The sequence below is a fragment of the Pseudoliparis swirei genome, chromosome 17, assembly GCF_029220125.1.
Source record: "Pseudoliparis swirei isolate HS2019 ecotype Mariana Trench chromosome 17, NWPU_hadal_v1, whole genome shotgun sequence".
Classification (NCBI taxonomy): Eukaryota; Metazoa; Chordata; class Actinopteri; order Perciformes; family Liparidae; genus Pseudoliparis; species Pseudoliparis swirei.
Window position 1 is genome coordinate 21,374,632 of NC_079404.1, and position 13,435 is coordinate 21,388,066.

The 13,435-nt window shown below is 45.6% G+C and overlaps 1 protein-coding gene across 2 annotated transcripts in view; it reads right to left on the reverse strand.

Moving 5' to 3' along the window:
- The window catches only part of LOC130206954 (high-affinity choline transporter 1-like), a 31,359-nt gene extending 18,277 nt beyond the window's left edge, over positions 1–13,082 (reverse strand). The window contains exons 1-2 of one of the 2 annotated variants that reach the window (XM_056435249.1): positions 12,799–13,082; positions 1,026–1,139 (exon numbers count right to left, since the gene is read on the reverse strand). In XM_056435249.1, coding sequence (XP_056291224.1) covers positions 1,026–1,139; positions 12,799–12,982 — 298 coding nt within the window. In that variant the 5' untranslated portion in view covers positions 12,983–13,082. Of the gene's footprint in view, positions 1–1,025; positions 1,140–1,588; positions 1,747–12,798 lie in introns of those variants that run through there. The other variant, XM_056435251.1, reaches the window with a different exon arrangement.
- Between the last annotated feature and the right edge of the window lie 353 nt (positions 13,083–13,435).

Consider the following 13,435-nt stretch of genomic DNA (forward strand, 5'->3'; position numbering starts at 1 on the left):
ACCAGATTTATATCCTTCTCAACTGTCATAACAAAAGCTTTTAAGCAAAGTTAATGTAATAACAAGCATCTGATCTTTGTGTTTGTTATTTTCTTTTTAGTTTGACATTTTGATTTTTCATAGAGTAATGTGGGTTTCTTAACCCTAAATTAAATGGATTTACGTTATAATAACAGACATTTGCTGATATATATTTTTACATTTATATAAATGTGTGTATACTATTTGTACACAAATGCAAAAATAGTTATTTAACAATAAGTTAGGGAGTAGTGTATACTTTTGAGGGCAACCATAATGCTGATGTGGCCCAGTGTGAAAATTTGTTTGACACCCTTGCTTTATGTCTTCATATAATTTAAACAAATGAGTTGTATAAGATAAGATAAGATAATCCTTTATTGGTCCTACAGTGGGGGAAATTTCAGGATCACAGCAGCGGGTGCACATCAGAGCATAAATAAAAATAAAAGATAAAAACTAAATATTAATACTAAAATACTAAATATACAGAGGAAACAAAATATATACACAAGTCAGTGACCAAAGTGAATTTCCAGCAGGTTAAAGTGTCCAGGAAAATAAATAAAGATCCAGACTCAAGTGGCCATTTGAGGAACTGCATCTTTTCTCGCACATTTTTTGGGTGATTAATTTTTCAGCATCAGTTTCCCTCTTGTTTGCAGACGGTCGCCACTAGATGCCACTAAATCCAACACCACTTTTAAAATACGTGGTCCTCCATCAGATACTGTAATTTATTGTTTTCTCCAAATAAGGACAATCTCAAGTCCAACTGTACATTTTACCCCGCTTGGGATGGGCAGCTAAGAATAACATCGTCCATTTGTTTCCACCCGGCATGGTGCGTAACGAGCATTGCAGCCTCGTGGGGGCCACCAGCAGTGGCTGCACAAAATGAAAGCAATGACACCAGAGCTGCTCACCGGGGAGGAGGAGGGAGGGAGGGAGGGAGAGAGAGAGAGTGAGGGGGGAGGAGTGGACTTTTCACAGGGAAACCTCACCGATGATGAAGCACATGGTGGCCGCGATGGGCATCACGGCCCAGATCAGTCCCATGGAGGGGTTGTAGACCGCCTCCGCGGTGCCCACGATGAATCCACCTCCAACCCACGTCGCTGTTCACACACACACACACACACACACACACATACACACACACGGTCACATGCGGGCAGGAAGGTGAGCTGCTGCTGTCAAACTCAATCATGCATGTAAACCGAGAACCTAAGCCCCTTACTGGACGGAAGGTGATATGTCTATCTTGGATAACCCCACTCCCCCCCCCCAAAAAAAAATATATATATATATATATATATGTGCGCAGTGGTGTATAGTAACGAAGTAGAAGTACTTCGTTACTTTACTTAAGTCGTTTTTTTGGGTATCTGTACTTTATTTTACTACTTATATTTCTGTTTACTTTTACTTCACTACATTTTGCAATGAAAACTTGTACTCTTACTCCGATACATTTCCCCTGAAACAGTATGGTTACTCGTTACTACGGAAACAAATAATCATGAGACAAACATCGGGGACTGTTGTGGAACACACCGCAGCGCACCTGAACGCAGCACGAACACCAGGTTGGGGATCAGTGGTCCTTGCCGCGTGTTTTCTCTTCCCAGTCAGTGTTGCCAGGTCCGCGGTTTTCCCGCGGAATTGGGCTACTTTTGAAGTGTTGCCGCGGGTTGAATTTTTTGTCCGCTGGTTCGGGTAGACCTATTTTGCATGCAAATTACATGAATATTTTTAAATAAAAATCCAGATTTAAAATGAAATAATTTATTTATACCAAAATCCTACCAAACTGACTCCAGATCAGCACGTACACGCCGACACATCCGCGCACACAGTTGAGCACACTCTCACTGGCTGTAATATAATGCTAATCATTACAGCATTATTATCATTATTTGTATTAATATTATAAGAGTGACGGTCCAGTAATGGCGACGATATTGATTTGGGACTGTTGTTGTGTTTAACTACAGAGATACAAGTACATATTCACAAATCAACTCTGGATGCACGGACAGTGCATGAAACTAAATGTATAAACCTCAAATTAAAACAAACTATTTTGTACAAAACTGTTGGTTGGGGTCATGACATGTTAGGAAGTGTTATTAATTCTATCATGTCTATAATACTCTCACTTTATTTAAGGAATGGACTACATCAAGCAGCACATGGAAGAACCCTCCCTGCAGCTAGGTGATGCCACCAGGTCCAGTTCATCTGATGAAGAGGACTTCTTCTTCGTCATCTCAAGCGCATGACAGCAGCAAACGGCTGGATGGAGACGTGGATCACGTTGACTTGCTGAAATGCTTCCCAACTGTGTGCTGCTGTCTGTGAAGCTAGACACACTCTACCTGCACCATCAGGGCCTGTGAAGCTAGACACACTCTACCTGCACCATCAGGGCCTGTGAAGCTAGACACACTCTACCTGCATCAGGGCCTGTGAAGCTAGACACACTCTACCTGCACCAGGGCCTGTGAAGCTAGACACACTCTACCTGCACCATCAGGGCCTGTGAAGCTAGACACACTCTACCTGCACCAGGGCCTGTGAAGCTAGACACACTCTACCTGCATCATCAGGGCCTGTGAAGCTAGACACACTCTACCTGCATCAGGGTCTGTGAAGCTAGACACACTCTACCTGCACCATCAGGGCCTGTGAAGCTAGACACACTCTACCTGCACCAGGGCCTGTGAAGCTAGTGACAGAGATATAAATGTATGTTATGTTATTGCTTACCATATCTTAAACTAAACAATCAGAGGAGCTTCCCGAACTCCGCGTTCCCACCCGAAGGTGGTGTTATGTGTCTGGGGAGTCGGATAAGGAAGTGATAATAAACCAGACGGAAGGAATATGTCAACATGTCCTCAGTTCCACTTATCCATCTGGTGTTGTGTGTGTGTGTAAAGCTTTCAATAAAAGGCTGGACCAAAGGGGTGCTCGCGGAATATCTTGGAGGTCGTCGTGCTCAAGCACGTCGTCTGAGCTTCCCTTTGATCAAAGCTTTCAAAGATACTCGTTGTCTGTGATTCATTTCTCACCTCCTTGACCGTGAATATTTTACATGATATAGAGAGGAAATACCTATCATAACTTGGTGCCGTGACCGGATCCCAACATACCCATCGGCTGGATTTTCTTTTCCTGCGGAGCCACTGACACCTGTGCAAGGCCCCGACTGATCATCGGATTAAGAGACCGCTCAGCAGTGGATAATAATTTCTGCAGAGAGGAGATCCAGTCGTGGATTGACGGGATCCGCGGATCGGAAGACCGAGGAGACTGACCCAGACAAAGTACGTATGGTTTTGCCCTTTTGCGAAAAATAAAGGTTGATTACGGCGCCGTAAAAATAAGGTTTTGCCCTTTTTGCGAGAAATAAAGGTTGACTACGTGTCGGAAAAAAATAAGGTTTTGCCCTTTTTGCGAGAAATAAAGGTTGACTACGCGTCGGAAAAATAAGTGTTGTGAACTAATACATATTTCGTGGGAGGTTATATGTGTTTGTTTAGCTTTGTTTGTTTGTATTTGTTTGTGAATGAATGCTGTGACTCTATTGAATCAGCGTCGCCCGACCTGTTCAATTAGACAACCACAGATTGGCAAGTTTGGGTAAAGAAACGAGGAAATGTACTAATACTATACGATCACACCATAAACAATGGGTAATTCTCACGGAAAGCCTGAAGGCGAATTTTCAGGCGACGCATTGTTTATGTTCAAACAGGACTCAGATAGTGTGAAATATCTGAGAAAATGGAAAACAAAATACGGCTTTTCCGGCGAACTAAATGTTTTTGAGATAGAAACAATCTGTAAGACTCTAAAAACCATCGCCATAGAAAACAAAAAACCCAGACTCAGCGAATCAAAACACCACGAACTAAAACAAGCAGAACAGTGGTTCCGAGCAGCAAAAGAGAGGGCACAAGCCCACGAAAAAGAAAAATTAAGGCCCGTAGAAATCACGCGAGGTAAAAATAGTTCACAAGCCCTGTACACAAAAACCGAGTTGGACGAGACCAACGTAAAAGCAGTTCACCAGCACCCCGTAGCAACAGCGTCCAGCTCCGGAGAGGAGCCACAGAGCGAGCCGGATGACGAGGAGGACGTATCACCTCCAGCATACGACCGCGTCACCACACCGTTATATCCCAAATTAAAAGAGCTCCAGGACCCAAAGCCCCCACCGATTGCCACACGCCTACGTAACCGTCCCACCGACATACCGAAGAAAGCAAACGCATTTCCAATGTTACAAGTCTCTAATCCACATGATGCGGACACACCCGTATGTGTTCCGGCCATGGATGGAGGCCGAATGTACCAATGCATGTGAAGGAGTTACTCCACCACAGAAAAACTTTGATCAGTTCGTATTAGATTTGTTCATGCTGGCCGAATCCTACAAATTGAACGGCAAGGAGATGGAGAAAGTTATGCAGAAAATGTTCGTGCTACGATGGGTGAAATGCAGGGGGGATTATACAGGAATCGCGGACGAAGGAGCACCCTTTGTCCACCCATTGAACGGTCCAATGGGCGGGCGTTACAGAGACCAGGTAGAGGCCGTTATGACAAGAGCTCGCCCACTGTTCCAACAATCAGCATCCCACAGCAGATTAGCTGCATGTAAACAGGGACCCGGAGAGTCAGTCTCCGAGTTCCAATTCCGTTACGAAGAGGAACACAGGGCAAGCAGTGGGATCCCCTACGAGGAAGGGGGAGGAACACCCTACCAACAATCATTGAAACACGGCATCCTCCGTGGTATCCAGAAACCTATAGAGGACTGGATTAGAAAACACTAACTTGGGAAACAGCTAACATGGACACAATTATGTCAAATGCACGTCACGCAGAAAACCTCATTAAACTGAAAATGAACAAAGGACCAGAGGTCTACGTTCGAGAGGGGGGGGATTTTGGACTGACTGCATACCAGGGGAGGAAAACCACAAGGGGAGGGTACCGGGGAGGCCGAGGAAGAGGCCGTGGACAGACTCGAGGGAGGGGTAGAGGCGAAATGAGGAAGAATGTTGGGCCTGCGGAGAGGTTGGACATTGGTCACGTGAATGCCCCAACCCTAAGTGGGGGTGGAAACGTCCCCAATGACAACCACAGAGCAGCCCCAGCACCCTCGTAGAGAACGAGACTGACTACGAGGAGACTAACAAACAGAAAGATGAAGTAATGTTAGACATTTGTGGTGCTTGGGGTATGTTAAACGCATTAACAACAAAACCGTACAGAAAGATTGAGTGTAACGGAAAACAGTGGAGTTTTATGTGACACTGGAGCATGTAAACGGTACTGACCCAAGTGCCCCGGACACTACATTTAAAGAGACCATTATGATAAAATGTGCCAATGGTAAAATAGCTCGCCACAAGGTGACAAAAAACATAAGTATGACAGACCCCGAGACCGGACGAAACTGTAAAATTCCTGTCATAGTCGATCCTCAATGTCCAGTACCACTATTAGGAAGAGACGCCATGTTGGCCCTAAAAATATACGTGACCCCGGTGCGAGGAGGAATGGTCGCAAAAGCATTGTCAGAAGAAGACTCCGAGGGAGTGTACAATGTCCAGATGAGTGAGACCATATACTTCTCCTACGAGGTAAACAAAGACGTAGAAACATGGCTTAAAAACCGATTCGGAGAAACAAACAGCCCTTATACCGATCACAGACAGAAATTGCATTTAACTATGAGGGTGGGGGGAGAAAATGATCTACAGTACGTACAGGCGTTTTTGGCCCATGACCTTGTAAAGATTATGGCCTCCTATCTACTGAAGGACATTCCGGGAAATGTGTGGCTACAATGTGAATTGGAAAACACAGACAGACCATTGTTCCAGGTCCAAGACAGCGTTCCTCATGTTTCCATTAAAAAAGCCAAAAACTCCGAATGGAAAGATATGGGGCCCCGAGCTAAACGCGCAACCATGGTAACCGATTGGCATCCCACTCCGTCATCTGATGACATGCAATGGGAAACCAGCGGTTCCACTGGGTTTCGAGTACACCTCAAAATCACTGTGGGCTGAACCAAAGATAAGAGAACAAAAATAGACGACACATGAGATAATGTAATGACACTGGAGGAATCAATGCCAAAATTCCTCCAGAACATGCCATCCACTTTGTGGACTAAAGGACCAGCCGATGTGGGTTTAATAACAACAGCCGAGCCAGTTGTGTTGACACCAAAAGTGATTTCAGACCATGTGTTAGACAGTATCAATTAAAACCCGATGCAAAAAAGGGCATCGCTCCCGTAATCCAGGAATTACTAAAAGCAGGAGTTTTGAAAGAATGTCCAAGCTCTCCCTGTAATACAGCTATCTTTCCAGTGCAAACAGCGAATGGTAAAGACTGGCGAATGATACAGGATCTCAGACCTGTGAATGCTGCTGTAATCATCAGAGCTCCAGTGGTCCCTGATCCACATACCATTCTGAACCAGATAGAAGCAGACAAAAATTGTTTTTCAGTAATAGATTTAAGCAACGCCTTCTTTTCTATTCCTGTACATGAAGACAGTCAATATTGGTTTGCATTCACATATGAAGGAAAGAGGTACACCTACACACGATTACCTCAGGGATATGCTGAAAGTCCCGCAATATTCTCAGCCGAAATTCAAAAAGTCGTGTCAGCAGCAAATCTGCCTAATGATAGCCAGATAATCACATACGTGGACGACATTTTGTTGGCCTCCACATCTCAAGAAGCATGTGAACAGGACACGAGAGCGCTACTTCTCCATTTAGGAAAGTACGGGTGCAAGGTCAACAAGGACAAGTTACAGGCAGCAAAAGCAGAAGTAACTTATTTAGGCCATGCAATCAGTGGAGAAGGAAACGCGTTACTAATGACAGAAAGAAAGCAATATTAAATGCCCCGAAACCAGAAACAAAGAAACAAATGTTGTCTTTTCTTGGGCTGTGTAATTATTGCCGTGCGTTCATACCAGAGTATGCTAAAGAAACTGCGCCCCTGTTAACATTAGTGTATGACAAGCCACTCGCTCTAAACGACAGACTAACATGGACCTGTGAAGCTAATGAAGCTTTTGACAAAACAAAACAACTACTTTGCGGTAGCACAGTTCTAGCTCACCCTAACTATAAAAAGGAGTTCACTTTGGCAGTGGACTGCAAAAGAGGGTTTATGACATCAGTTTTGCTGCAACCAGCTGGAGATAAAATGAGACCTGTAGCGTTTCATTCGAAACGTTTGGATACAGTTGCTCAAGCCATGCCCGAATGTGTCCAATCCATTGCAGCAGCTGCAATGGCCGTGGAACAAACGGCAGATATCATTTTGTTTCATCCCACCATATTGATGGTTACTCATGCAGTGAGTGCCTTATTGCTACAAGCAAAACTAACATTCCTGTCACCAGCGAGACAATTGCATTACACAGCGGTGTTACTAGGCCAAGGTCACATAACCATCCAAAGATGTATCACCATTAATCCAGCATCGTTTGTTCCCACAACAACAGATGGCACACCACATGACTGTGTAGAGATTGCTGATACTATCACGTTGCCGAGAGTTGACCTGAAGGATATCGCACTACCCGAAGGGGTGTGGTATGTGGATGGGTCAGCCCAGAAGGATGCATGTGGAAAAACCAAGTTGGGTATGCGGTAGTGAGTCAGGAGGAAGTAATAAGTGCAGGCCCACTTCCTCCCACATACTCCGCCCAAGCAGCAGAATTAGTTGCGCTGACTGAAGCATGCAAAGCAGGGTCAGGCCTAAAACTGACTATTTACACCGACAGCCAATATGCACACTCAACATTGTTCATATTTGCTAAAATGTGGGGAAAAAAATGGTGACATCTACTGGGCGTCCAGTAGTTCATGCACTTTTGTTAACGGGTTTACTAGCAGCTATAACTTTACCTAAAGAATTAGCTGTAGTAAAATGCCGAGCACATCAGACAGGCATAGATGAAATAACAAAAGGCAATGCTAAAGCTGATGAAGAAGCAAAACGCGGCTAAAACACCACAGGTACACGCAGTACGAACAACACCGTCAAGTCCAATAGACATTGAGATCCTACGAGAGGCACAAGCGAATGCAACAACACAAGAAAAAGCCACATGGGAAACAAGGGGGGCCACGGAGGAAAACAAGATGCTTTGTATAGAAGGGAAACCGATCCTACCAAGAAGTCTATTTAAGGCCGTGGCTATTTTGAGTCATGGGCGATGCCATGTCTCAACAGGAGGGATGGTATCTATGATAGAACAATACTTCTATACAATAAATATACAAAACTACTTAAAACTTTTTTGTAAAGCATGTAACATGCATCAAGCACAACCCTCAAGGAAACCTTCGCCCGAAGCGAGGCAGGTTCCCGCTCCCTGAATACCCATTCCAGGTAATGCACATGGATTTCATCGAACTCACGCCATGCGGTCATTACAAATACTGTTTAGTAATGGTGGATGCATTTTCCAAATGGGTAGAAATTGCACCAACAACGAAAGCAGATGCTGAAGCAGTGGTGAAAGCCATATGCAAATACATTCTGCCCACTCATGGCATTCCAAGACGCATTTACAGTGACAATGGCTCACACTTTGTAAACGAGGTAGTAACAAAACTAAGCGTCATTATGGACATTGAACTAAAAATCATTGTGCATACCACCCACAGAGTGCCGGATTGGTAGAGCGAACCAACGGCACCATAAAAAGCAAACTGAAGAAATGCATGACTGAAACAGGAAAACCTTGGCTGGAGTGCATAGACATTGTGAAAACATACATGCATATCGTTCCGACCCAAACGGGCCTTACACCATTTGAAATCATTCATAGCGACCCTACCTACCACTAACTCACCCAGATTTAGAGCAAGTGGGTGAGAAAGAAACAATAGTGGAGTACATGAAGAAGACCATGATGGGGAGAGGAGTCAGGAAGCAAATGTCTTGGCAGATTCACCGGTCTCCCGCATTATGTGTGTACAGGTCGACGACTGGGTCTTCATCCGCGTCATCAAGAAAAGACGTGGGCGGCGCTCGCTGGGAGGGACCATTCCAAGTCCTTCTGACGACTGCAACCGCTGTAAAGATAGCCGAGAGGACCACTTGGATACATCTTTCCCATTGCAAACTGTTCCTACAGAAATCCCGGACCAGTGCCTGATCCGGGCGACCACGAGCAGAGGGAAGACTGACTTCAAAGGGGTTGTCCGGCAAAGACAGCCATCTCAACGTCAGTGAAGAACCAACGATCCCTGCTCTTAGGTGTCGGCTCGGGTGATGGGCGAGAGGTCGAGGAACTCAAACGAGAGGAGCAAGGGAGAAGGAGCGGAAGAAGACCCTCAGACTCAGAGTTAAGTGCAGAGAAATGTGGACCCTGCATTATCGTCTTGGCGGCCATGCCATGGCGATAAGCGCGTTCTGGTTGTGTTTTCTGTTACAGACGCCGCAAAAGAGGGTTTCAGAGGTCCCGAGGAAGAAGGACATAGCTGGTACCAACCCGCTGCTGTCACAAGAGAAAGAATGGACACACATGCAACACAGTCCATGGGATGGGAAGAACGAAGAAGAGAAATATAACGTAAACTTTTGGTTTAAGCTTGTATGACATAATTGTGTAAAACTCCTCACAAGGAACGGACAATTATTGATGTGAAGCTGCTGACTAAAAAGTTTAATTCCCAAAGAGATTGGTGTGGTGTTACTAACAAATTATGTAAGAAAAAGAATAATCATGATTCTGCTTGGACTGCTTAACCCAAATACGTAAATCACATGCTGCTTAGAAATTAGACAAATAAAATGAGTGCCCTTATTGACCAAGTTTAAATAATAAGCAATAGCATAAACAGGAGGAACTGACAGAGATATAAATGTATGTTATGTTGTTTACCATATCTTAAACTAAACAATCAGAGGAGCTTCCGAACTCCGGCGTTCCCGGTGGTGTTATGTGTGTCTGTCGTCGAAGATAAAGTGATAATAAAACAGGCGCGGAGGAATATGTCAACATGTCCTCAGTTCCACTTATCCATCTGGTGTTGTGTGTGTGTGTGTAAAGCTTTCAATAAAAGGCTGGACCAAAGGGGTGCTCGGCGGAATATCTTGGAGGTCGTCGTGCTCGAAGCACGTGCGTCTGAGCTTCCCCTTTGATCAAAGCTTTCAAAGATACTACGTTGTCTGTGATTCATTTCTCACCTCCTTGACCGTGAATATTTTACATGATATAGAGAGGAAAAAACCTATCAGCTAGACACACTCTACCTGCACCAAGGCCTGTGAAGCTAGACACACTCTACCTGCATCATCAGGGCCTGTGAAGCTAGACACACTCTACCTGCACCAGGGCCTGTGAAGCTAGACACACTCTACCTGCATCATCAGGGCCTGTGAAGCTAGACACACTCTACCTGCACCAGGGCCTGTGAAGCTAGACACACTCTACCTGCATCATCAGGGCCTGTGAAGCTAGACACACTCTACCTGCATCAGGGCCTGTGAAGCTAGACACACTCTACCTGCACCAGGGCCTGTGAAGCTAGACACACTCTACCTGCATCAGGGCCTGTGAAGCTAGACACACTCTACCTGCATCAGGGCCTGTGAAGCTAGACACACTCTACCTGCACCAGGGCCTGTGAAGCTAGACACACTCTACCTGCATCAGGGCCTGTGAAGCTAGACACACTCTACCTGCACCAGGGCCTGTGAAGCTAGACACACTCTACCTGCATCATCAGGGCCTGTGAAGCTAGACACACTCTACCTGCATCAGGGCCTGTGAAGCTAGACACACTCTACCTGCATCAGGGCCTGTGAAGCTAGACACACTCTACCTGCATCAGGGCCTGTGAAGCTAGACACACTCTACCTGCACCAGGGCCTGTGAAGCTAGACACACTCTACCTGCACCATCAGGGCCTGTGAAGCTAGACACACTCTACCTGCACCATCAGGGCCTGTGAAGCTAGACACACTCTACCTGCATCAGGGCCTGTGAAGCTAGACACACTCTACCTGCATCAGGGCCTGTGAAGCTAGACACACTCTACCTGCACCAGGGCCTGTGAAGCTAGACACACTCTACCTGCATCATCAGGGCCTGTGAAGCTAGACACACTCTACCTGCATCAGGGCCTGTGAAGCTAGACACACTCTACCTGCACCAGGGCCTGTGAAGCTAGACACACTCTACCTGCATCAGGGCCTGTGAAGCTAGACACACTCTACCTGCACCAGGGCCTGTGAAGCTAGACACACTCTACCTGCATCATCAGGGCCTGTGAAGCTAGACACACTCTACCTGCATCATCAGGGCCTGTGAAGCTAGACACACTCTACCTGCATCAGGGCCTGTGAAGCTAGACACACTCTACCTGCATCAGGGCCTGTGAAGCTAGACACACTCTACCTGCATCAGGGCCTGTGAAGCTAGACACACTCTACCTGCATCATCAGGGCCTGTGAAGCTAGACACACTCTACCTGCACCAGGGCCTGTGAAGCTAGACACACTCTACCTGCATCAGGGCCTGTGAAGCTAGACACACTCTACCTGCACCAGGGCCTGTGAAGCTAGACACACTCTACCTGCACCATCAGGGCCTGTGAAGCTAGACACACTCTTCCTGCATCAGGGCCTGTGAACGGCTCTTCAGCATCGCAGGACTCGTCTTCAGTCCAAGAAGAGCGACACTGAAATCTGTCCATTTTGAAAATCAACTTCTTTTGAAGATGAACAATACATTTTTCACTTTAAAGTGATGATTCTGGTTGTTACTTTTGGTTCTGCTTTTTTCTGTGTTAATCGTGTTTTTATATTTTAGTAATTTCATAGGATTCATATATTGCTAAATTCATCCTAGCAGACCTAGCTCATACTCCTTGTTCATGGCGGCCACAGCACCCAAACAAATAAACTTCATAATTCTCAAAATTCTGACCCTTTGTTTTTTTTATTAACAGCATTTACTTTTACTTTCAATACTTAAGTACATTTAATATCAGGAAAATTACTTTTGATACTTAAGTACAAAAAAAATCTGATACTTTAATACTTTTACTCAAGTAGTATTCTCATCGGTGACTTTTACTTTTACTTGAGTAATTTTCCAGTCAAGTATCTTTACTTTTACTCAAGTATGACTTTTGGGTACTTTATACACCACTGTATGTGCGTATATATCACCTTTCACAAGGTGGAGGGACCGGCGTGTCTACTGCAACTTTAATACGATTAATTTTAAATGGGGGAATTCGCTGTAAATTTAATGACCACTTACTTTAAATCCCCCCCACCCCCCCCTGTCCTGAAAGTGAGCCGACACAAGTGATTTAGAGTCAGTGGCATGCATAAGGATTAAGCAACATTTCATACGGATTAATTTCCTGCTATATGCGCGTTACTCCGTTTATTTCCAACCGCGTTATAACTTCCTGTTTTTCTTTTGTCTCGCCGCCGGTTATTATATAGCCGAATGACTCATGACATGCACGCGCATTTGTCTTTATTTACGTAAAATAAAATGTAATTCTCTTTTCTTTTTTTCCCCCCTGAGACAGCCAAAGCTGATATAAAATGAATTAAACGGTGACCTCATTGAGCTGTTAAAAAATAAACCCCCCTCGAGTCGTGTCATCTTTTCGGGAACACTGGCATAAAAAAGGGGACAAGATGACTTCCGGTCGCCCGCCCGCCGGTCCGTGTCCCGCAGTTACTCGCCTGTCATGGTGAAGATGCCGACAACCAGGCTGATGCCCCGGTTGCCAAGCAGCGCCATGTCGGTCTTATCCCCGTCGCACTTCTTGGCTTCCCTTTTGGACTTGAAAGAAGCCCAGATGCCGATGCCGAGGACCAGCAGGTAGAAGAACACCATGACGGCCAAGCCGGGGATGTTGAGGACCATGATGAGGCTGCGGGATTCCGACTGGAGGACTGAGCGTCTGCCGGGCGAGCCTGGAGGATACGCCACATCCCTCACTGCTCGACGCGCGAGCAGAGTCAGAGGAGAGGGGGGGGGGGAGAAAAAAGTGTGCTCCGATGTCCTGGCGGCGGCGGCCGGTACTGCACGTCCGCAGCAGACTGCCGCGGGTCAAGGTGAAACGCAGCGCGCCCACACGTCATCTATCTAATCTAACTGTCTGTGTTTTCTATAATAACACATTTAAAAAATGTTTTTAAAACATAGTCTGCCTGTTTTATGAGGGTATGAGGGGCCCGATGAACATTTCAACAGCTTCTGTTTGTGTATGTGGGTATATGCCCTTTGCATATATGTTGACACGCGTCTATCCGGGGGAAGCAGGGAGGGGAGGGGGGAATTGAGTCGGTGCTTTCGTTCTTTTTGTTCTATTTTTTT